The sequence below is a fragment of the Anolis carolinensis genome, chromosome 4 (assembly GCF_035594765.1).
Source record: "Anolis carolinensis isolate JA03-04 chromosome 4, rAnoCar3.1.pri, whole genome shotgun sequence".
NCBI lineage: Eukaryota > Metazoa > Chordata > Lepidosauria > Squamata > Dactyloidae > Anolis > Anolis carolinensis.
The window spans coordinates 65,202,760-65,228,373 of record NC_085844.1 but is presented as its reverse complement, the minus strand read 5'-3'; the positions used below and the strand labels follow the sequence as shown (position 1 = coordinate 65,228,373).

Sequence of the window (25,614 nt, the reverse complement as noted above, 5' to 3'; positions counted from 1 at the left end):
TGCTTAAGTTACCTCCTGATTAAATTATTGTAATGTAGACTACATGAAACTGTGTTCTGAAACGTGTTCAGAAGCTACACTTAGTGCAACATGCAGCAGCATGACTGGTATTAGGTGTGCATTTTAGAGACCATATAACATTGGTCCTGCAAAACCTGCTTTGACTTCCAATTTGCTTCTAAGCTCAATTCATGGTGCCAGAGTTGACCAACAAAGCCCTAAATAACTTAGAAGCTAGGGTATCTGAAAAATCATCTCTGATATGATCCTTCCACAAATTTGTGATTTTTGTTGTGTTTCAAAACTTCATGAAATTAAGTTGGTTGGTACATGTAAAAGGACTTTCTCTGTAGCAACCCCTTAACTGGGGAACACAACCTATGATGCCCCATTTCTTTTAAGCCTCTAGTGGACAGTGAAAACAATGTTGTTCCGTATGGCACTCAGTGTTCAAAATCACTGTTTTAACTGTTTTTAGGTTTCTAGAAGGATCTTTTAATAATACTTTAATGTGTTTTAAAAGATGTTTTCTCTCTGTATTTGTTTCTTTGGTCATTATCTTGGAAGTCCTTGTGGGCTGGGAGGAGATAGACAAAATGCTTTAAATAAATAAACACTTTTGATGCCAGTGGAAAATACATCTAAAGACACTTACTCCTGGGAAAGCGAGGAGGATTATCATTGACATCTGTAAGGGTGACAGTGACAGACGTGGTCCCAGAGAGACCTCCATTTTGACCAACCATATCTTTTGCTTGAATGACAAGTAGGTACTGGTCTTTTGCTTCTCGGTCCATGTTTGGAAGTGCTGTTTTAATGATACCTGCAAGATTCCAAATATTTTCAATAAAACAGTGGTAGTAATTGTGGAGAAAAATAGCAAAAATGTATACTGCTCATCTGGCCTTTATAACCAGCTGTTTATTATGAAAGAAAGTTGTTAATAATGTGCTCTGTTTTGTAGTTTCTAAATGAATTGGTTTTAAAACAGCTTTTATTTTTACTGATATTTTAACTATATTTTAACATTTTTACATTTCAGACAATGCAAGTATTTATTTTGTATCGATTTGTGTATGCTGCCCAGGGACAATTAAGTGCAGGGCTTTCTATGCCATCAACATTTTCAGAATTTTTTAAAACTTTCTGTATGACATAGTTTTCTGCACTGTACATAAACAGCAACTTCTGTTATGATTCATAACCTTCCATATCATGGTGTCATATCATGGACATTGATATCATGTGTCCAGATTAGTTCGCTAAACAAATGCACCTGAAATCTATACAAAACGTTTGTATGCCTTCTCTACCATTACATTTTTGAAAAAGAGATAACATTTCAACAGTAATTTTGTAATCTAATAGACTTTCGGAAGGATTTCGGTTAAAATAGTAAATGACCCCACAGAATCTTGCTGTTATTGCTATTCCTGTATAAGAGTATGCATTTCAATGAAGCTATCTTGAATTAGCTAATATCTTCTTTTTAAAAACAATAACCACTTCAAAAGCGCTTAGTGTAATTAGGGAGCTTTGATGTAGTAATGGAAGCACTGTGTTATCTGAAATAGTTTTATAGTTTTATCCATTTGGCCATCTCTGTGCCATGTGTAATTACACTTTGAAATTTAAAAAGGAGGAGGGGAAAGGAAGGGGAAGAAAAGTGAACTTGTCATCATTATGTTTTGCAGATAAATATCAGACAAATAAATATTCTTCTTCAAATCAGGAAGGCTTTAGAACTATTTTATAGTTGTAAAGCAGTACAGCTGCCAACTCTGATCTTCACAGATAAAGAATTTCACTCTGCCATCACTGCATGCCAAAATCAAAGAAAACAGGAAATGAATGTATAATTGAGAGGTTCACTGGGGCTTTGCTATCTCCATTTGATTTTTGTAAGGTCTTTAATTCCATCTTTATTTATTTCTTCTTCTGAATTCAAATAAGCCGTTCATTTTCACTCTGCTAGAAAAAATAGTTATATTGGGTCCTTCTTTATTAAATATTTTGGGAAGATGAAAACATAATACTATCACAAATCATTCACTTCTACTATTTCTGAAATTCTGTCCCTAAATATAACAGGTTTATGGGTTGATCCCCTTTATGAAGATTACTAATACTTTCTGTAATCAAGTTTATTACAAGGTGTTGTACAGCTGACTTAACGGATTCGAGAAAGAACAGCCATTCTCGTGGTCTCTTGATGGAAAAGCAAAAGAAGGCAGTTTAAAAATTTTGGCTAGTCAAGGAAATTGTTGGACTAGCCTTGGCACAGAACCATTCCTGTCACTTTGCTCTGGCTGCAGCAATAAAAGTATCTAATCATCATAATGCTGGCAAAGAAAGGCAGAAACACCTGCAAACTCCTGGTTCACATCCACAATTATATGCTGTAAAAAGTACTGGATATAATTGATATTAGAGGACAGGGAAAGTCCAAGACAGTTGACAGACTGAGTGTGCATCTACACTGTAGAACTAATGCCATTAAATATAAATGTATATGCCAAGGCTCAATGCTATGGAATCATGGGAGTTGTAGTTTGGTGAGGCACCAGGACTCTGACAGAGACACTAAAGACCTTGCAAAACTACAACTCCAATTATTCCACAACAGTGGCCGTTAAAGTGGAATTAACTGCATTAATTCTACTGTGCAGACTCACCCTGAGATAAAGAACAAGATGACACCCTATTTCACATACAGAAGCTAATTGGTCTGTCAGTGTAATATGGGCATCATCCACCACAGCTGCGGGCAGTCTGTTTAGGGAGATGGTGGGATATATCCGCTCACAGGTTAGTTCTTCAGTAGAAAGGGATACCCAGGGGATCAGTAAGTACAAGAAGTGTCATTGTTATATTTGGCATCGGTTGAATGAAATGGTTTCCTCACTTTAATATGAGGGTAAACTTTGCTAGTAGGAATTGTTTTAATCTAAGAAAAATAACACAAAATGCTGGAAAGCTCTCTATAGACATGGTTTTCATCCAAATGCCTTTTGGCCAGTATAGATTACCATATTCTTCAATGTGTAGAAAACATTTACACAATGAATGACTGTCTAAAGCAGTGATTCCCAAAGTGGGTGCTACCGCCCCCTGGTGGGCACTGCAGCAATCCAGGGGGCAGTAATGGCTACAGGTGCATTTGCCATATGCCTTAATACATATATCTTTCTGTTTAATTGCTATTAAAATTTTTAAAAAATTAATTCCCAGGGAGTGCTGAGTAATATTTTTTCTGGAAAGGGGGCGGTAGGCCAAATAAGTTTGGGATCCACTGGTTTAAAGTATGGCTCTGGGGAATTGACGGATGCCCAAAGGCTATTTCTGTGTCCCCTAATTTCACTCAAAACTGAATTGTTGATCAAATCAACTGGAACAGCTGAATTTACTCATCCCAATGTATTTTGAGATCATGGTGTATATAAGGTTGTTAGTTCAGTAATAGTGAAAGAAGCCAAAAAGTGTCAAAGGGAAAGAATATTCCAAAACATTAGAAAAATATTCAAAAACCATGAAAAGAAAACATTTTGTGAATATCAGAAAATCCCAGCAAGTAGAATCCCCAAAAGGCAAGAATTTTCTCAGTTCAGAAGTTATTCAACACACAAAAACAAGCCTTTTAAATATATGGCACAGGTTTCCTACACAGACTGGACTTAACGTCAGGGGAAACCTTTACCTTTTATATATAGGTGGGGGAATCTACACTTCCTTGTATTCAAAGGGACTAACTTTCACACTGACATGTATATAGTCTATACTGCAGTGCACATAGCTCCCCAGGGATCATTTGTTTTGTATTCCTTTTTTAACACAAACATTTTGATCACAGAAAGCAACTATATTACAACTTCATCCACTGTCCATTTTAAAGATTTTATTAAGGACAGTGGGGGGTGCAATGAGGGCTGTGGTTTCCCAAGGTCTCCAGAAAGGAGGATGCTAATCTGGTGCCCTAGCCTCTTTAAGGTTGCCTAACCTAGTCTATAGTTTTTGAACTCCAGCCTCACAATAGGTCCAGAAACATACAATACAGACTTCGAGATGGGAAATAATTAAGAAGACATACAAAGGAGTGAAAAATATTGCACGGAAAATATCTTCATGCACAAATGAATTCAAAAATTTCTAATGTAGACTACAGCAAAGTAAGTAGAAGCCGATGGGATCTCAGAAGTAGGAGCATAAGTGTGATTATTTCCTTATGTGTTAATCAGTTGCACACTTAATTTGAACAGGGAGGCTGGATTTAGTCAACACCACAATCAACAGGCCAGGTTACTCATAAATGTATTCACAAATAAAAATGCAGCCTCTTCCAGCTACCTGAATGAACCCAGAATAAAAATTAGCCCTGTTAAATAATTGGTTTTATTACTGTCTTATTTTCTTTTAAAAAATACTATACATAGGAGATGACAAAGAACATTTACCTGTTTTGGGTTCTACAGAAAAGTAAGGTTGCCCTTGAAGAATGCTGTAAACCACTCTGGCACTGTTGCCATATGTAGGGTCATCTGCATCAGTTGCTGTCACTTGCACCACCGAGGTTCCTAAAAAAAATGTGAAAAGCAACAATAAGTTCATCAAACTGTGCATGTGCTAAAATTCCACATGTTAGAAATACAAGATTAGTCTTGTCCACTGGGCTAAGGGAAAGCAGTTCACCCAAGTACAACTCTGGATACATGGTGAATAATAAATAGTTATCATGCACATCCTGCATGTTAGCTAGCATTTCTATGACTTCTTTTCACATCAAACAGGTGCGGATTCTGTATTAGCTGTTGACCTTCTACTGAACTTCCAAAAAAATGCATTTCTAGGAAGAAAATGGTTCTTCCATTTGCCGCAGAAAGCACATATAAGCTACCTGCTAAGGCAGCCCAGTAATTTGGTCGAGATGACAGGATTTGTGTATTGATCTTGTTTTTTCCTAAGGTTTTGTGATTTAAACCTCTAGCTTCAATCTAAATGATTTCTGCTAGTGCTAGAAATAGTTGTGCCACTAAAAATAGAGACAAACACAGCTTTTAATAAGCTTTTAAACCTATTTTCCTGCCACTGAAATTAGTCCTTCCTCTGCTAAAATGTGCTGATTTGACTGCTCTTTAATGATTCTGGTATGCAGCTAATCCACAGGGGGAATGAGAGCAGAATGGCATGAAAAAGCTTTGCTCAAGTCACCTATGTCAAGGTGCCTTGCTCAGGTCCGTGACTGGAGTGAAGTGGTTGTTCATTTGCTGTGAACACCTAACCTTTAGCCTTCTCTTATGAGGTTACAAACAAGACAACCCCTGAGCAGAGCCAATTTGGTATGTAAACATTTATTCACTTAGAAATTGACTTGTGCTACCAGCTCATTATAAAGGTACAGCTGTGAATTTATATACACAGTCATCAGAGTGTTGCTATTCGAAACACAATAGCGACTTCTCACTATGCGCAGAAACCAGATTTTGATCTGTCAAAAATATGCATGCCTAAACTGAAACAGCAGGTTATTAATACTATGTAAGATAAATTTACAGAAAAAAATGTAATTTCACTACCCTTTGGTGACTAATTTAATCTACAAACATAAAATAGTCTCACATTTGAAAAATGGTACTGTCAATTTATTTTTATATTTTTGTTTAATAGAGGTTCTTCCATACATTAAACTATAAATATAATTGCACCGGCCAGCACGTGTAGAGTGTTCCATAAAAGTATTCCCACTAATCTGCAGGCTTTGGCAGATCATTTTAAGCCTTTTTAAAAAGCCAACAATTTTATGATCATACCGTGCTCATCAGTCTCTAGAGTTGGCATTAGGCAAGATATGCTCAGTGGGCCTACTTCAGTCTTGCCACTGTTGCCCAATCATTTCAATTCTCCCTCTGGGTCTAATTTATACTACTACACTATTATAAGGCTTGTTTGAAATCCACATCTCTATACACATCTGAATCTACTTTTCCATGTTCAGGGAATAAACCTTTCAGAAACATGAATGACTAGGGGAATTCATTCTAACAGAAACTCTTCCTTTTTGTAGGCTTAGTTCTACTCTGCTGGAGAAGGCTGCGAGCCTGGTACATCTGGCCCAGAAACTCAAATATGTATCACCAAAACACAATGGAACATAACATGAATAATGTTGGGAACAAGTTTAAGTAACACAGTGCATAGGAAACTGAGTATCTTTGTAAGGTGCCAGGGTAAAAGAAGCATATACTCAGAGCTTTTCTTTAAAAGAGGGGTTTTTTTTAAATGAGAAATAAAATAAAAGGGAAACTGTAAAACAGATTACTGGAGCCATGCCTAATGAATAAAAGGTAGATATGAACAAAGGGAAAGGCAAGATAGAACTGAGGCAGATGTGGTGTGCAGTGATGTGTCTGTTTATGATGAGAGAAGGAGAGATGAGATACAGAAGAGTCTCACTTATCCAACATAAATGGGCCAGCAGAATGTTGGATAAGTGAATATGTTGGATAATAAGGAGGCATTAAGGAAAAGCCTATTAAACATTAAATTAGGTTATGATTTTACAAATTAAGCACCAAAACATCATGTTATACAACAAATTTGACAGAAAAAGTAATTCAGTACACAGGAATGCTATTTAGTAATTACTGTATTTATGAATTTAGCACCAAAATATCACGATGTATTGAAAACATTGACTACAAAAATGCGTTGGATAATCCAGAACGTTGGATAAGCGAGTGTTGGATAAGTGAGATTCTACTGTAATCTGAAAAGAGATAGCGAGAGAGAAGAAACTGGGGTGGGGAAATAGAAGAAACATATATGGAAGTCCTATCCTTATAACTTCTTCTTGAAAGGTGTTAGAGGGGCAGAGAATGGGAATCAATATCAAGGCCCATTTAAATAGAGCAGAGGCTCTGGCCACACAAACATGAACAAAAAAGCTCATGGGTTACAAAGCTGGAAAAAGTAGTCAACCAACTCCGTTTTTCATCAACAGATTGGTCAGATCAGACATAGTAGCTGTCCAAAAGCACTCAAAAGCCAAAACTGAAGATGAACTGTGTGCTTTGGCTGTAACCACTCAATGTTCACAAACAACTGAAACATTGATGGCAAAGCCCTTTCCATTTAGATGACTACTCCTGACTTGTACTCGCTATTAAGGCTAAAATGAAATTATGCTTCTTGGCAGGGGGTTGGACTGGATGGCCCATGAGATCTCTTCCAACTCTATGATTCTATGATTCTAATGCAGTGGTTCTTAAAGTGTGCTCGGTGGAGCCCTTGGTGCTCCATGAAACATATTGAGGGGCTCCACGCTTCTCTCCTACTCGTCCTAGCTTTCCCTCCTCTTTCCTGCTCCTCCCACCTCCCTTGCCACTAAAAGCCTTGCTTTCTATGCTTCCAAAACCCTATTTCTCTCCCACCGCTCTGGGGGTGCTTTGATCATGCTTTTCCTGAATGACAGGAGGGAGCTGGACTGGACGGCCCCTGGGGTCTTCCACTGAAATACTACTAAATTTCTGTTGGCTAAAATTGTTCTTCAAAAGTTTGCCCATGCCTGATAGATGTACATTATATATAATATAGTATATACTATATAAAAATTTCTTGGGGCTCTACAAGAAACGTTTGCTTCAAAAAGGGCTCTATGGCCGAAAAGGTTTGAGAACTCCTGGTCTAATGTGACAGTTTGCAAACTGTTATGTATTAAAATTCCAGGTCCCAAAGTAAAATGGAATCTTGCAAATCAATTTATAGTGATTCAGGAATGAATGTGTTGGTCCAATTTGAATCTGCACTGAAAATACATAGCCCAAACTAGCAAACATATATACAGTGTGTGTGTGTGTGTGTGTGTGTGTGTGTGTATATATATATATATATATATATATATATATATATATATATATATATTGGGGGGGGGGAGTGAGAAGGCAGATAGGCATAAGGAAAACATTAAGGCAGTGTGATTTGAAAAAGGACTAGAGGAACTGGGGTTTGCTCACTGACAGCTCAGACGTGCAAATGTCTGAGACACAAATATCACCAGTACCCTCAAATCCCAAAATTTATGGGAAAGGTTTGTGTGAAGTCACAGAAATAATACACTTGGTTTTCTCCCAAATCCCTTTCTTGGTATGTTTGCTAGATGCAGCTGTCAGTAGCAGATTACCCTCTGGTAAGGGTTTGGGAGTTTTATTACCTTTTTTTTCATTTTCCAGTCCTTTCTCTTGGTGAATAACCTAACCTAACTTTCTGTTTCAATTTGTTAATAGGAGTAAAATCTGTTTATGAATGTGTGTGTTTTAGGTTATTTATTCCACCCTCCATATCTCTTGTTGATGTCTTGCTTTATATTATCAATGTGATGTGTTATGAAAAGTAATCTCACAAGTTCTTCCATCTTTTGTGTTTATGTGCAGTTTTGGTCTGAAAACCAATAAGTTTACTTAATTCACAAATGCATCACTACCACTATAACCGCAAAGTAGAACAAGAAGTGCTGAATCCCTTTGTGCTGGCAATTCTCATTCTCTACTCTCTGCCATAAGCAAAGCATATTAGGCAGGGAAATATGGAAGATATGAGATTGGGAACTCTAAGATATGTGTTTCTAGTGCCAATTTGGATCAGCAAATGTAACCAAGAGGATCAGTGGGATTATAAAGTCCCTTCTTGCCCTCTTTCCTCTGCTGAGTCACTGTATTTCATCAATTTGACTGCTGATAGAATAAAGGAAAGGCATTCTCTCTAATTCCTAATTATCTTTTGATGATGATCTAATCTTTAGTTTAACGTATCACATACAGCAGACTAATGCTTTGCCATTCTGATCAAGAAGAGAGAAACTCCTGAAGATTGATGGTCTGTCTCTCTGCCACTACAAAACATTACTGGTGCCCTTCTATCTTTTACTTTTCTTTGGGAAAATTTGGGAGGGGGGCAGGGGGTGCCCTGAAGGGGGTGCCAGTCTGAAATTTAGATAGATTAGGTGTATCAGATCTCTAAATTTCATTCAGAAAAGTCAAAACAAACATACATTCATTTTGGGGTTCCCCATGTAGGTGAACAGCAATCTATATTTTTTGAATCTCAATTTGAATTTGGTGTCTGGACTGGATCAGATCTGGATTGATTCAGGTCAAACTGGTTCCGGATGCAAATCACTGGGTTTGACTCCAAACTGAATTCACAAGCACAATCACAGTGAGAACAAAATGGCAGTCGTGCTGGTTCTCTTATAACATTTTACATAACCCTTTATTAAAATATCTAATTGCTACATATAGTACTCCACAAATAATAAAACAAATAAGCCTAATGCCATGGAATATATTACAAAATAATGAAAACACACTTTAATATAAAAAACTTCACCAGTGTTTTCAAACATAACAAAAATTGTGAAGTTGAAGACATTCCCTAAATCAGGGTCTCCCAACATGATGTTTTTTTGCCAACCGTGAGCCCTCACCATTGGCCATATATGTTAAGACCTGATGGGAGAAACAGATCACATCTGTAGCAACAGCTGGAAAAAGGAACTCTACCTTTGCAATAATGTCACTCCTTCCATAGTACGAAAGAATAAGTGGACAGCATTATTGCTATTACTAAATTGTATGACACAGCAAACGAGATCTATATGTTGGATTTCATATCACAAAATCACAAGTTGAACACTTCCCAAGTGTTTAGGACTGTGATGTATTTTCAGATGATGCGTGCAGATTATTATTATTATTATTAACTTCATTTCTATCCCGCTCTTCTCACCCCGTAGGGGACTCAGAGTGGCATACAACATACATTTATGCAAAAATTCAATGCCTCATTATACAAAGCAAATAAAAAACATAAAATAGAAACAATAAACATATAAATACAATTTAAAACCATTATCATATTAAAACATAAAACAGCATTTAGATGTACCCTACTTGGCCTCGGCCAAGTAATTTTGTCAATGTTATTGTTTCCAAAAGCCGGCTGAGATCTTTTGGCATAGCACCCAGTGTGCCGATCACCACTGGGACCACCTGAACTGGTTTATGCCAGAGCCTTTGCAGTTCAATCTTGAGGTCCTGATAATGGCTGAGTTTTTCCTGTTGCTTTTCGTCAATCCGACTGTCATCTGGTATGGCAACATCAATAATCCAAACTTTTTTATTTTATATGTTAGAGCTGATGGGAGAAACAGATCACATCTGGAGCAACAGCTGGAGAAAGGAACTCTACCTTTGCAATAATGTCACTCCTTCCATAGTACGAAAGAAGTAGACAGCACTATTATTATTATTATTATTATTATTATTATTATTATTAAACATTGCAAATGTCAACAAATATATATATTTCTATAAAAGATCCACATTAAAACTACATTTCTATAAAATGCATATTAAAGTACACAAAGCAGACATCAAACAAAGAACATGAGTTGAAGATTCATAGTTAAAAACTGTCAAAGAGGAATTGGATTCAAGAGCCCAACATAAGTCTAGAGGGAAAGGATAAATAATACACGAGCAACAAAAGTTGCTAATCATGCTGTATTTCGTACAACCTTTGTTATTTATCTCTTTCCCCAAAGAGAGAGAAAAGGCTTTCAGTCAATCTTACAGTAAACCATAGTAAAAGACATGTCTGTGTACAAAGTAACTGAACAATTCACAATGATTGCTCTCAACCAGTCTATATTCCTTATTAGTTTCGTATGAGAAGCAATAGAGAAAAAAAGAAGACAGTAGTGGTGGAAAAACATAGGGAGATTACAACTAGAATATAATATTATGTGAAACACTCCTTCTGACCCCTAAAATTCAACTGATGGGGCAGGACAATTGCATAGAAAAACTTTATCTAGAATCACCCCCATATTCCTATTGTGTTGAGATCTTAATGAAGCAGTAAAACAGACATAGGAACACAGGAAAACCTCACTGATCAATTCAGGGGACAGTGGGGGGGCCACATTTTTTTTAATTGCCCTCTACGCCAGAATGGGTTTAAATGGGTGAAAACTGTGGGGATCTCAAAATGCACTAGGAGCGCTGTCAAAAGTCAGACGCCAATAAGACAGCAAAACAGAGTTTATTAAAGCAAATGTCCAAAAATAGCTCAACAAACACAAAAAGGCTTAATACACTTAACTTTCAGTGTTATTAAGCAGATTGAGCGAGAAAAAAACCCTCAAAAACAAAGACTGGCAAATAATCTGGATTAACCAGAGATATAATCCGGATTAAATTTAAAGTTCTAGAACTTGACCCGAGAGTTCACAATGGGCTGAAAAACGGAGGCATAAACTAAAGCAAGTAGTATTGAAGCCCACAAACCTTTCCCAAAACTCAAAAGTACAAACAGGAGTTCAAAACAAACAAATGCCCAAACTGAGCTAAAAGACTCTCAGTTAAGAGCAAACAAGCCAGCGGAACAGCGAGACGCTAGCAAGCCCACAGCAAGCCCACAGCAACCGCTGCAGGAACACACGCCAAACCAGGAGTTAAAGGAGCGGAGCAGGAAAGCATCGTCGAGCCGGTCCGGAGTCAGGATAAGCCAGCAGCACCAAGCCGTTGTAGAAGCAAACGCCAAGCCAGGAGTTAAAGGAGCAGAGCGAGAAAGCGTCGTCAAGCTGGTCCGGAGTCGGGATGAGCAGTCAGGCAGCCACCGAGTAGAGAATGATGCCAAACCACGATTTGATAGCAAATAGCAAAGCCGAGTCAAGTTCTAGTCCAAGGTCCGAGAGGTTGAAGTCATCCAAGAAGGTCACAACACGGAATGGCACAGAGAGCCAAAGCAACGAGGGTGAACAGCAGATCCGTTGCAAAGTCCCAGTCCAGTCTTCAGTAACACACACAGGAAACCCAATAGCCCCCAGCAACACCTTGCCATACGCAAGGTATAATGGCCAAACAACCCCAATATATCCAGGTCTCCCTGGGCTTCCAAACTATCCATGCCCAAAGAGCAGGTGTCTCAACTTCTTAATCTGAATCAGAACTCCACACAACCAATGCCCTTGGGTCAGGTGTTCTGAATTCCTCATCAGAGTCTCAATCATCCTGCCCATGCCCAACTCTATCCACACCTGTGGACCCCCTCTCTCTCCTCCAAGCAGACCAAATGGGATCTGCTTCTGAAGACACCCAAACTTCCCCAGCATCAGCAGCATCCATGGGCCCCGATTCTTCCCCAAGCAACTCCGGTGCCCGTGCCCAGTTCCTCCGTTAATACCTGTTCCCCAGCATCCATTTCCTCTTCCAGATCCCCATCTGAATCCTCAGAAGACTCTCCATCAGTCTCCCTGACCCTCTTCCTAAACAAATCCTCCAACGAGCCCTCCTCGCGAGGGTTTTTCCTTCCTCTCCTGATCCCACCATCATCATCCAGTCTCCGAAGGCGCATTCACAACAAGCGCTGCTTGCAGTCCATGTGGCATACTTTCCTGTGACAGAGTTATAGGTAAGCTCAGTGCCTCACAATGTCTGATTTTGGGAATGGATGTATCTTTACCACTAATGTGCCAAGGACCATATTTGTGCTCATTAGCTACAGCAATTTCTTTCCTAGAAATTCTTAAGGAAATAGTAGCCAATGACCCATGGAATAGTACCGATCCACAGATCACCACTCTGAGTAGCTGACTATTCAGTAAGTAGTGTAAACGAAGGCATAATCTAGAGCAGTGGTTCTCAACCTGTGGGTCCCCAGATGGTTTGGCCTACAACTCCCACAAATCCCAGCCAGTTTACCAGCTGTTAGGATTTCTGTGAGTTGAGGGCTAAAACATCTGGGGACCCACAGGTTGAGAACCACTGATCTAGAGCTTTTTAACACTGGATGTGCAGCATACCATTTCATGATCACGGTGTTTTTCCCTCCCTTCTTTCAAAAGGAATGAGTTACTGCAAGAGTTGAACACCACCTCTGGAGTTACAAAATAACATGTGCCAAAGCTGCCATGTGGCATCCCACAAGGTGCCATTCTATCTCCAATGCTTTTTAACATTTACATGAGACTGCTGGGAAAGATCATTCAAAGGCATGGGGAGGGGTCTTATCAGTACGACACCCAGCCTCAGCTGAGGAGAGCATGTCTCCTCTGAATAAATGCCTGGAGAAGGTAATGGGCTGGAGAAGGAAAACCAAACTGAAACTGAATCCAGATAAAACAGAGGTGCTTGCCATCAAAGTTTCTAACTTAGGAAAATAGGTGTATCAGCCAGTTCTGGATGGGGTTATACTCCTCCTGAAAGACTGTTTGCAGCTTGGGACTGCTCCTGGAGCCATCTCTCCAAATGTCAGCCCAGATAGATGTGACAGTCAGGGGTGCAAATGATCAGCTGTGGTTGCCAACATATAGATTCAGAGGACCTAAAGTTGATAATGCATACAGTCACTCCACTGGTTGGTTTTGACTTTTAAAACAAGTTACCTACAAAATCTCATTCTCTCGTATAATCTGCCCCTTAGGACACTTCAGTCCTTTGGGGGGATGACTACTCGGGCCTGCCAGAGTCTGACTGGCAACCATCACCCAGAGGATCTTTTCACTGGCTGCCCCTGGACTGTGGAATGACCTGCTGGAAGAGCTCCAACAACTAAATCAGCTGTCAGATTTTAAGAGACGATCAAAGACCTATCTCTTCCAGCAGGCCTACCCAGTCAATTTTTAACTATGAATTTTAAACACAAGTCTTGTGTTCATTGTATTTTAATCTTGGTTTTAATGTTGATGTTTTAATGTTGTGGATTTTAATTATATTTGTTTATTTTATTGTATGTACTTTGCGGCATCAAATTGTTGCCTATTGTAGGGCCGCTCTGAGTTCCCTCCAGGGTGAGAAGAGCGGGGTATAAATGTGGTAAATAAATAAATAATCTTTCTTCTGAGTATTTTTATATATGCATTTCATAAAAATACATTTTAAAATATGTCTCTTACATAATGTTTTATAATGATGTGTTTTTAACTTTGAGTCTTGAGGACAGGCGGGTAAGAAATAATAATAATAATAATAATAATAATAATAATAATAATAATAATAATAATAATATGCCTCAAGTACCACCTCCCAGCAGCAAAGAACTGGTGGGATCACAAACCTGCAAAAGTATTGGAAAATGAGCACGCAAAGATACTGTGGGACTTCCGAATCCAGACTGACAAAGTTCTGGAACACAACACACCAGACATCACAGTTGTGGAAAAGAAAAAGGTTTGGATCATTGATGTTGCTATCCCAGGTGACAGTCGCATTGACGAAAAACAACAGGAAAAACTCAGCCGCTATCAGGACCTCAAGATTGAACTTCGAAGACTCTGGCAGAAACCAGTGCAGGTAGTCCCGGTGGTGATTGGCACATTGGGTGCCATGCCAAAAGATCTCAGCCGGCATTTGGAAACAATAGACATTGACAAAATTAGTATCTGCTAACTGCAAAAGGCTACCCTACTGGGATCTGCGCGCATCATCTGAAAATACATCACACAGTCCTAAACGCTTGGGAAGTGTTTGACTTGTGATTTTGTGATACGAAATCCAGCATATTTATTTTGTTTGCTGTGTCATACAACAACAACAACAATAATAATAATTTTTGCAGAATTTAGAAATTATAATTTTTCCATATTTTTAGAATTAATTATTCTCAATTTCTGAGAGTAGTTACTTTTTTATAAACATTTATGTTGTTATGCTGAGTTACAAAAGCATCCATCTACCTTGGCTTAGCCTTAAAATCGACAATAGACTAGTTACACATGTAATAGAAATGATGGAAATAAATAAATAATATCCCTATTCACCTTTCACTGAGGCCAATGTTTTATAATGGTCTAAATACAAAATACAATTAGGTTTTCCACATTAACTTACAAGCAGAGTCAATGCAGTTACAACTTTGATCTGAGTGAAAGGAAATACAGTAGAGTCTCACTTATCCAAGCTAAACAGGCCGGCAGAAGCTTGCATAAGCAAATATCTTGGATAATAAGGAGGGATTAAGGAAAAGCCTATTAAACATCAAATTAGGTTATGATTTTACAAATTAAACACCAAAACTTCATGTTATATAACAAATTTGACAGAAAAAATAGTTCAATACGCAGTAATGTTATGTTATAATTACTGTATTTACGAATTTAGCACCAAAATATCACGATATATTGAAAACATTGACTACAAAAATGGCTTGGATTATCCATAGGCTTGGATAAGCGAGGTTTGGATAAGTGAGACTCTACTGTACTTGCAAATAGTTTGTTTCCAGTGAGTCACAAGTGAACTCTCAGGAAAACCTGTTATAGGGATTTATGTTTTGTTACTGATTACTTGCCTGTGTTGATATTCCCCAACAACTGAGCAAAATGCCCCTAAGTATTGATGCGCACATTGGAAAAAGGGATGCCAGAGGCCTTCTAATTTACAAGCTGCTGAGAGATTGCTGAAGATGCATCATGGCAGCCAGTCTGACCTGCATTCAAGACCTGTATGAATTTTATTTTGAAAGAGTGAACCATTTTCTGACAATGTGTGAAAAGCCTCTCTGTGTGGCTGACAAACAGTTTTTTCTAGGCTGTGCATGACATCTCAGGTGTTCAAAAGGGAACAGGATCAAACTATTTTGTTTTCAAAAATTCTGGCAGTTTGATATTACATGTCTCTGAGCATATGTAAACTGCTTTATGGGAAAGCTAAGATGAAGGCATATCTAAATTAGCATTGAAAAGATATTTCCAAGAAAATATTTTTCAGGAAAAAAATTCCCCTTAGTTTGTCTAGAGGAAGAAAGCCATTTTGTTGAATTATGACTAGGCTGAGAAGCAGATGAAGTCTTCTCTCCAACTCCCACTACAATGACCATAGAGGAAAGGAAAAAAGAGTCAGGCCAATCTTCATCATGCCTAGACTCAGAAGCAGATAAAAGGATTTCCTTCCACCCTGAATGCCACTGCACTGGCTGAAGAGGGAGAGAGGAAGTATTTGCTGAACTTAATCCTCTTCTACACCACCATCCTCTTTTTGTGTCAAGTCTTAATTAGATTGTAAACCTGAGAGGTTGGTTGCTCTCTAACTTGTAAAATGTCATTTTGGAATTTACAGTCTCTCTAGGAATTGCTAACCGAGCTCTCAAGGCCTGCCATTACTGACAACAATCCTTACAAATTCCTCCTGCAATAGCCTCTATGCTTACTGCTGGTAATTCTTAAGGGAGCCATAGAAGCATACATAACTGAGATGACAGGTTCTACAACCACACTAAGGGCACCTTTTAAACCTTGCTGGACTACTAATGCCAATTCAATATCATGGAAGGAGCAAACTCCAAACAGTCCTATAAATTAGAATTTCAAATGACTTTACATAGAATTTTATCGTGAAGACTCCTTCTTAAATATTTTTATATAATATTGGAAGTGTTTTCTAGACAGAAAATGTATAGTATAATGTGCTTGCTTTAAAAGTGTATGTATTTGTATATAATACATTCAACATGGGGTGTAATAAAATAACATAAATGTAAGAAGAATGAAATAAAACAAAAAGAAATCATTACATGCAGAAACTGATTTTGAGGATTTTAACACAGAGAAGCTTGAGGTGTAAGAAACTAGTGTGATCCAGTACTATTAAAGGCTATATGTGTGTATGTGTGTGTGTGTATGCGCGCACAAGATTAGATGTTATCAAATCACAGTACACTATTAAGTGAAAAGGAGAAATAAAAAGATAAGCCAACCCGCCTCATTCTTCTCTTCATAAAGTATAAAGATCACACCAAAAGGACAAGCAAATAAAAGGAGCTTTATTTTGAGTTTCCTATTCAATTTAATCAATTCCAAGACTCATCAGAACTCAACCTTGGAACTTAAGAAAAGAATGTAAATTAATCATGAGTGTTTCAAGATTCTCTAAGCATCTGGGATTGTAGAAGACGAATGTTCCGTTGACAGGTTGATGTTCCAGAGAGGTTTTTAACCTTGAAGCTTACTCCATTCCCCACCAAAAATTGACCGTAGGTTTACAGAGGCTTGAGCCTCATATCCATCTTGAGGGCCATGTCTGGCACTATTATTAGAAAATGAAGTGGGCATAGCAGTTAGCTGATACTCAAACACAATGGTAATTAACTGGCGGAGAGAGACTTGTTTTCCACATGGCCTGCTTGGAATGTGCCCCTTAATCAACCTGCTGCTTGCAAGTGTGATGTTTGATGCTGTTTTCTCATGACACTGAGAACCAGTACAGTGTGGGAATTTGAGAATTGGACTGTGACTCTGGAGACCATAATTTGAATTCCCACTAAGCCATGGGAACCTACAAGATGACCTTGGACAAGTCACACAATCTCAGCATCAGAGGAAGGCAGGCAAATCCCACTAAACAAATCTTGCAATAACAACAAAAAACATAATAGGTTCACCTAAACGTAGCTATAAATAAAAAATGACTTAAAGGCACACAACAACAAAAATTAATTATTCAGCTGGCAATCAGTACAACTAGAGGGTCATCTTGAACTTGTCCTGCTCAAAAACATGATACATTTTATTTAATCGAAAATGCAATCTTCAGTACATCTACCAGTTAAATCCTATTCAGAAAAAAAAGTTCTGTGAGAAGAAAATACAAAGGTTGTACAATCTATATATATAAAAGAGTGATGGCATCACGGCGACCCACAAAACAACAAAACTACAGGTCCCCCAACCTCGAAATTTGACGACACAACCCATCATCCACGCCTCTAGGTTGATAACAACAAAAAGAAAAGAAAAATAAAGTCCTAATTAGAGAGAGAGGAATAATTGCTTTTATCCAATTGCTGCCAGTTAGAAGGCTAAGCTCCTCCAGGTTGGTCTCTTAGCAACCCAATAAAAAATAATAAAAAACACTAAAAAATAATTAAAAACACTAAAAAATTAATACAATAAAATACCATAATAACAAAAATAACTAAAAATTAGACAAGAAAATAATAAAATATAATAAAAAGATAACTTACAATAAAATTAATTAAAAAATACAAATAACGTCAAATAAAAATTACACAACAATTTTTAACCAATACCACCACCACTTTGCCACAGCAACGCGTGGCCGGGCACAGCTAGTCCAATATAAAACAAGGATTGGAAGGAAATACACTGCTATTCTACCTATTTTTCATTAGAATGGAAACCACTTTACCAAAGCCTAGTTGAAGATGCTTATGCTGCACTTTTTCTGTTGGGAATGGTTATTGACGTAAGGCGTACTGACCTAAGCATCGTCTTTTGATTTTTCTCTAAGATCGAATGAAGCTGCCTATGCAAGAAAGGCTCTTACACAAATGGGAAAAGCTTTAAATGCCAAAGAACTCTTTCACAAAGCCATTTCTATATTCAAAGAATATGGCTAGGGAATGAAGAACACAATTCTTACTAACCATACCTCCCATGTTATAAAGTACGTTGGTGTTTTCCCAAAACATATATGTCCTCAGCTTCAGCAGGGAGGTGTCTATACATATACATCATGTACATGGGAAAGGTATTAATACAATTCCTACACTCCTTCATTCCTAGAGAGACTCATATATAAGGGAATGCACCTCAGAAGTGGCTGTGAATTTGAATTAGTTCTCAAAGGAGTTGTTTTATAATGCAATTCTGAAGAATGTGTGATTGTTTTAACACCACTTTAAAATACTGTGTTTGGTTTTCAAAAGATTTATGATATGTATAAATAGCAAGCCATATATGTAGCTGCTGCACATTGAAACAGAAACACTGAAATTTTACAGGCTTTTGTTACAAATCTAATTTGTGTACATGAGGAAGGCAACTGTGCCCCAAATTTTGTAGTTTGGTAACAAAGTTCATGAAGTGCCATAATATTAGGAAATATAATTATTCATATATTACAAATACCCATTAAGTAACAAGAAAGTGTGATATGTAGGCTAGCTTATGGTGGATGGGATGAAAGCATTTCCCATCCAATAAAAATTCTCCCCCATACAATTATATGTTCTTCGGTACCTAAATTTCTAACATTGCAGTAATTTAAGAGTTAAGTGGAACATTTTGAGATACAATTAAGGCATCCAAAGACAATAGGCTGGTAACATTTACAAAAGCACTAGCTATGCCCGGCCACGCGTTGCTGTGGCGAAGTATGGTGGTATGGGGAAAAAAGTATTGAGGAATTGGTGGTAGTTAAGATAAAGGGTAAAGGTTTTCCCCTGACATTAAGTCCAGTCATGTCTGACTCTGGGGGTTGGGGCTCATCTCCATTTCTAAGCCAAAGAGCCGGCGTTGTCCGTAAACACCTCCAAGGTCATGTGGGATGACTGCATGGAGTGCCGTTACCTTCCCGCCGGAGCAAGAACCTATTCATCTTCTCTCATTTGCATGTTTTTGAACTTTAGGGTTGGCAGAAGCTGGGGCTAACAGTGGGGGCTCTCTCCACTCCCCCAATTCAAACCTGTGACCTTTTGGTCCAGAAGTTCAGCAGCTTAGCGCTTTAACACGTTGCTCCATCAGGGGATATTATTTCCTAAAGGTTGTGAATAGACAATATTTTTATTTGTTTTTTGTCTGTTAGCTGGCCCTGATTGTTTCCTTTGTGGAATTTCCAATTTCCCTGCTTTCAGAGTGTTGTTCTTTATTTACTGTCCTGGTTTTAGAGATTACATTGTTCTGTATTATTCTATCACAGTAATTATTTCATATTACAGTAGAATCTCACTTATCCAACATTCGCTTATCCAATGTTCTGGATTATCCAACGCAGTCTGCCTTTTAGTAATTAATGTTTTTGTAGTCAGTGTTTTAAATTCATTGTGATATTTTTGTGGTAACTTTATAAATACAGTAATTACTACATAGCATTACTGCGCATGGAACTACTTTTTCTGTCAAATTTGTTGTATAACATGATGTTTTGGTGCTTAATTTGTATAATGATGACCTAATTTGATGTTTAATTGGCTTTTCCTGAATCCCTTCTTATTATCCAACATATTCACTTATCCAACGTTCTGCCGGCCTGTTTATGTTGGATAAGTGAGACTCTACTGTATATTGAACTTTTGAACTCTGGTGCTGGAGGAAAATCCTGAGAGTGCCTTGGACCGCAAGAAGATCCAACCAGTCCATCCTCCAGGAAATAATGCCCGACTGCTCACTGGAGGGAAGGATATTAGACATTTAATAGACATTTAAAGTAAAATAATAAAATTAGAATTAAAACAATTAAAAACATTTGAAAACCATAGTCATAATTGACTACTGAAATTTTATATCCTGCACAACTGTAGATACCGTGTTTCCCCGAAAATAAGACCTCCCCAAAGAATAAGACCTAGCAGGGGTTTGGGGGGATTGCCAAATATAAGGCCTCCCCTGAAAGTAAGACCTAGCAACTAAGGCTGCAGCAGAGTTCCATTGGGAAGCATGGCTGCAGAGCAGAAGCAGCACTCATACACACACCGGAGGGAGGGAGGGAAAGTGCTTGCTTTCTGTGCCTCCCTCCCTCCCTGGCCTTGCCTTGCCTGTCCCCCAGCCGAGGCTTGAAGAACCTTCCGTGGCTGCTGCCGTATCCCTCCTGGCCATGCTGCCTTGCTTCCCAGAGGCTTCTGATTGGCTCCTGGAGCCAGGGCAAGGGAGGGTGGGAGGGAAGGAAGGAAGAGGGCTTTCCACTCGTCCCCAAGGCTCCTTAAAGGTACAGGACACATTGGGATTCTCCTCTCATCTTCCTATCCTATGCCATGAAACTGATTATTTTATACTATTATTCTATTGCCATATTATTATCATCATATTCTGTTACTATTATTCTATCCCATTATTATATTATCCTATTAATATATTTTAAATCATTATATTATATTTTTCTATTATTATTATTATATCATTATATTATTATTCTATTATTATTCTATTATATTTTCATATTATTATATTATTATTCTGTTATTATTAAATTCCATTTTATATTACCCTATTAATATATTTTATATCATTATATTCTATACTATTATTCTATTATATTATCATATTATTATTTTATTATTATTAGCATATTCTGTTATTATTATTATATTCCATTTTATATTATCCTATTAATATATTTTATATCATTCTATTCCATTCTATTATTCTATTATATTATCCTATTATTATTATATTATTATGCTATTCTGTTATTATATCCCATTATTATATTATCCTATTAATACCATATTATTATCATTTTCTGTTATTATTATATCCTATATTATATTATCTCATTAATATATTGTATATCATTATATTACTATTATATTATCATATTATTATTATTATAGTATATTATATTATTCATCATTCATGACTACATTGAAACTAGAATAGAGAGAAATCAGCGTGGAAACCTTGTGAAACCTAAATTGCAAGAGGTACCATAGATTGTTGTACATGTAAATAATGGTAGTAACAAGAAATTCTTGATAGGATTCATAGTTTGTCTGTTATGCTGGTTTGTGATGACAACTACTTTACAGTATATAATAAATGTTCATTTTGTGGTTCAACAATAAATGTAAAGTAAAAGGAACATTTTTCCACATATGGTGGACCTGTAATATAGTTCAAGAATTCTGGATAAAAGTGGTGAAAGAAACAAATAATATGATTACCAATAAGGTCAAGAAGAACCCCGAGACATGCTTACTAGGTTTATTTAGAAGGCGTATTAGCGCAGGAGATGAAGAAATTTGCCAATATTGTTTTGTTGCGGCAAGACTAATAATCGCAAAAACATGGAAGGGGGAAGAAGAGCTAAGTATTAGAGACTGGAGAGACAAACTGGGGGGATATATCCAAATGGCCAAGCTGACAAATAGCAACAGAGGAGGAAATAATGAGGAGTTTGCAAATAAATGGAAGCTGGCACTTGGGTATTTGGAAAAGAAGACAAAGGTAGATTTGATGACAGCCATAAAGGGGATTTAGCGAAAGAAGATACAGGGGTAGTTGACGGTCAGTTACGCGATACTTACTGAGGGGTATCGGAGGTCTAGGGGGTTGGGTTCACGGGCGAGGGGTAAGGGGGACAAGGATAAGTTAAGGTACAACAATGGTATAGCAAATCTGTGATCATCCATTAGTTTAGCGGCACTACAGTGCAAATTGTTATACCTGTTTGTATTTTTTTTTATTCCTTTTTCTATTTTATTCCTTTTTCTTCCTTTTTCTTCTGCGGTTGTATATGGATACATGTTACTTTAGTTACTGTTTTTCACTTTCATTAATAAAAAAAAAGAAAAAAAAACAATAAATGTGAGCTCTTCTTCATGGAAAAATAAGACATCCCCTGAAAATAAGACCTAGTGCATCTTTGGGAGCAAAAATTAATATAAGACCCTGTCTTATTTTCAGGGAAACAGGGTAGTATCCCTCTGTTAAATCTGAAGAGTCCTGTCAAATTCCATTAATTTAACGAAAAATTGATCTTCTGTTTACACCAAATTAGTGACCGCTGCATAATTAATTGGGGCTATGCGTAAGTGCACTGTATATATAATTGCCATTTTATGTCTACTTTATTGACTCTGGATGGTACCCACATTTTAAACTCAACAAGAAGTCCTCAAATATACTGTATGTTTCAGTGAATATATCAGTTACAGAAAATGTATTAAAAGTCTGTGTATGCGGATAACCTGGAGGGATAAAAAATTACAAACAAAAAAGGCAAAAGGCAAAGAACACTAGGACAAATGTACTTACACCATTTTGTTTAAAAAAGACTGAAATCTAAAGGAGAGTAGATTTTAAAGTTTCAAATTGCTAATGGACAGGTACCAACTCTGACCAGATTATTTAGAACTCTCAAAGCAGGATTAGAAGAACAGAAGAAGGATTTAATTCTTTCCACTGAAACCAATGAGGGATTTGGGGTGGGGTGGCTACACTACCTCCAGGCCAGCATTAGTAAAAATGATCTTCTGGATCATGCTTGATTGAACAGGGGGCTTTGGATCTATTCCTACCACATCCCTACCTCAATTTGAGGGGCTAGTTTTAGTATATACATTGCCGGTTTATGCCAACAGAGCTTTGCAAGCATTTCTATAACAGACAGTTCACAAAGGCTAGGAGTGATTTCAAGCTTTCACAGTTCATTATGGCTAAAAATTATTTTACTATCCTGAAAGCCTAATTAATAAAATCCTTGTCATGGACATAATTTTAAACAAAATAGGAGGTAGATACTTTTTTCTTTTTAATATTTCATGAGTGCTGTAGCTATTTAATTAGAAACTGTGTCATATAAATAAACTATGAATCAATGTGAGTATGTAAGATAAATGCCACACATGCAGTTCATGCTACTAAATCCTTAATCCAATATTAATGTAGTATTAAATATTACTCCACTGGTAACCCCAAGGCATTTAAATATAGCACTCCAAAAAGCTTGAAGCAGATTTAATTTGTTGTAGCATGCTAGACCCATGCACCTTACCTATCTATCCTACGTAAGCCATATTTCCTAGTGATTTACACACTTTTTATTCCATTTCTATGGTGTTTTGTAGTTTGGCATCTGAGAAAGAACAACTTCTATAGAAAAATATCTTGTATACACCACAGAAATAATATATTTCTATAGAGACAGAGGAATCCTAACACAAGATATGGTGGCCGGTGAGGGGAGGAATTAGAGAAGGTACCAGTCGGCCAGAAGAAAGCATTTCTAATGTTACAATCAATCCAGAAGCAGTCACAACAAGATACACAGACAGCTCTGTGACATTTCTGCCAGCATTATCTATCTAAACAGAATACTTTAAAAGCAGACAATCTGCTACTTTGCTCAGTCAAGTCTAAGGCTCCATGTACACTGACCTATAATCCAGGTTCTGAAACCAAATTATCTGTTTGAACTGGATTCTATGAGTCTACACTGCCATATAATCCAATTCATATCAGATAATCTGGATTCAGAAACTGGATTATAGGGCAATGTAGATCCAGCCGGAGTTACATGTGCAGTTTAAACTGTCATCATCATAGCTGGTGTTGATTTCTAGCTCAATGAAGAAGTGAACCCATCCAAGTTTTCTTCCAAACATCAAAGAAGTGCTGAACCTATCTCACAAGACTATCTTTGGTAGGTCTTTGAAAGTCTAATCCAAAAACTAATGCAGATTCACTGTCCTGCTAACATGAACGCCACCAGCTGCAAAATATCACAGCAAAATGTATTTTAATTATAACAGCAGATTTCAAAGTGTGATTCGCGAAGCTTTTGGGGCTCCATGAAGCATACTCAAGGGCTCTGTACTTCCCTCCTCCTCCCCCCTCCTCCCTCCCAAGCTTTCCCTCCTCTTTCCTGCTCCTCCCTCCCTGCTGCCTCTCTTGTCGCCAAAAGCCCCTTTTCCTCACCTTCCTCACCACCCAGATCCTTTTCCCCTCACCTTCCTTGCTTACAAAACCCCTTTTCCCTCCCACGGCTCAGGGGGCGCTTTTCCTGCGTGGTAGAAGGGAGTTGAATTGGATGGCCCCTGGGGTTTCTGCTATTACTACTACTAGTAGTAGTATTACAAAAGATGGATGGTAAACTATTGGGGGTGCTCTGATTGTGCTTTTCTGTATGGCAGAAAGGGTTTGGACTGGATGGCCCCTGGGGCTGTTCACTGAAATACTGTTAAGTTTAATTTTATGTTAGTTAAAATTGCTCTTCATTTTAAATATTGTATTGTTCTTTCTTTCTTTTCTTGTTTTGCACTACAAATGAGATATGTGCAGTGTGCACTGGAATTTGTTCAGCTTTTAAATTTGTTCATACACTCTCCATCCATCTGCCAGTGGCCCAGCTCATCTATCCAATTTTAAAACACAATGTTTCAAAAGGTTTGCCCATGCTTGATATATATATATTATGGGCCTCCATGAGAAACTTGCTTCAAAAAGGACTTCACAGCTGAAAATGTTTGACTCCTGACCTACAAATATCCTATCTACAACACAGTGGCCAAATGATCCTTACTTACTTACTTACATTAAAAAATATCTTTCTCCAAAACACAAGCCATTGATTTATTGGGATTTTTATAGATTGTATAGAGCAGTGTTTCTTAAACTATGCTCCTCCAGCTGTTTTGGACTTCAGCTCCCAGAAATACCGGCCAGCTCACCAGTTGTTAGGAATTATGGGAGCTAAAGTCCAAAACATCTGGAGGAACACCGTTTGAGAACAACTGGTATAGAGTATTGTTCAAAAATACTGAATATGATCATGAAGTAATTACTGGCATAAATAGAATCATAGAATAACAGAGTTGGAAGAAACTACATGGGCCATGTAGTCGAACTCCCTGCCATGCAGAAAAAGCACAAAGTACCCCTGACAGATGCCCTTGAAGGTACCATAGTCCATCTGATTTAGGAAATAAGCAGAGTTAATATTTGTGTGGCAGACTGACAAAGAGTACCAGGGCCTGAAGGCTGTATGTTCAGAGGAAGATAATGGAAACCACCTCTGAATATTCCTTGCCTAAACAAACAAGCTGTGAAATCCACAAGGTCAACCCAAGTCCACAGACAACTTGAAGGCACTTTCACACACAGTAAAG

At 37.7% G+C, this 25,614-nt stretch overlaps 1 protein-coding gene across 3 annotated transcripts in view; it reads right to left on the bottom strand.

Annotated features, from left to right (window-relative positions):
* Positions 1–25,614, bottom strand: part of LOC100554550 (cadherin-7) — a 153,937-nt gene that overhangs the window by 50,156 nt on the left and 78,167 nt on the right. For all 3 annotated transcript variants that reach the window (XM_062980564.1, XM_003219711.4, XM_062980566.1), the window contains 2 exons: positions 4,452–4,571; positions 656–823 (listed from right to left, as the gene is read on the bottom strand). In XM_062980564.1, the coding sequence (XP_062836634.1) occupies positions 656–823; positions 4,452–4,571 (288 nt within the window). The remainder of the gene's footprint in view (positions 1–655; positions 824–4,451; positions 4,572–25,614) is intronic.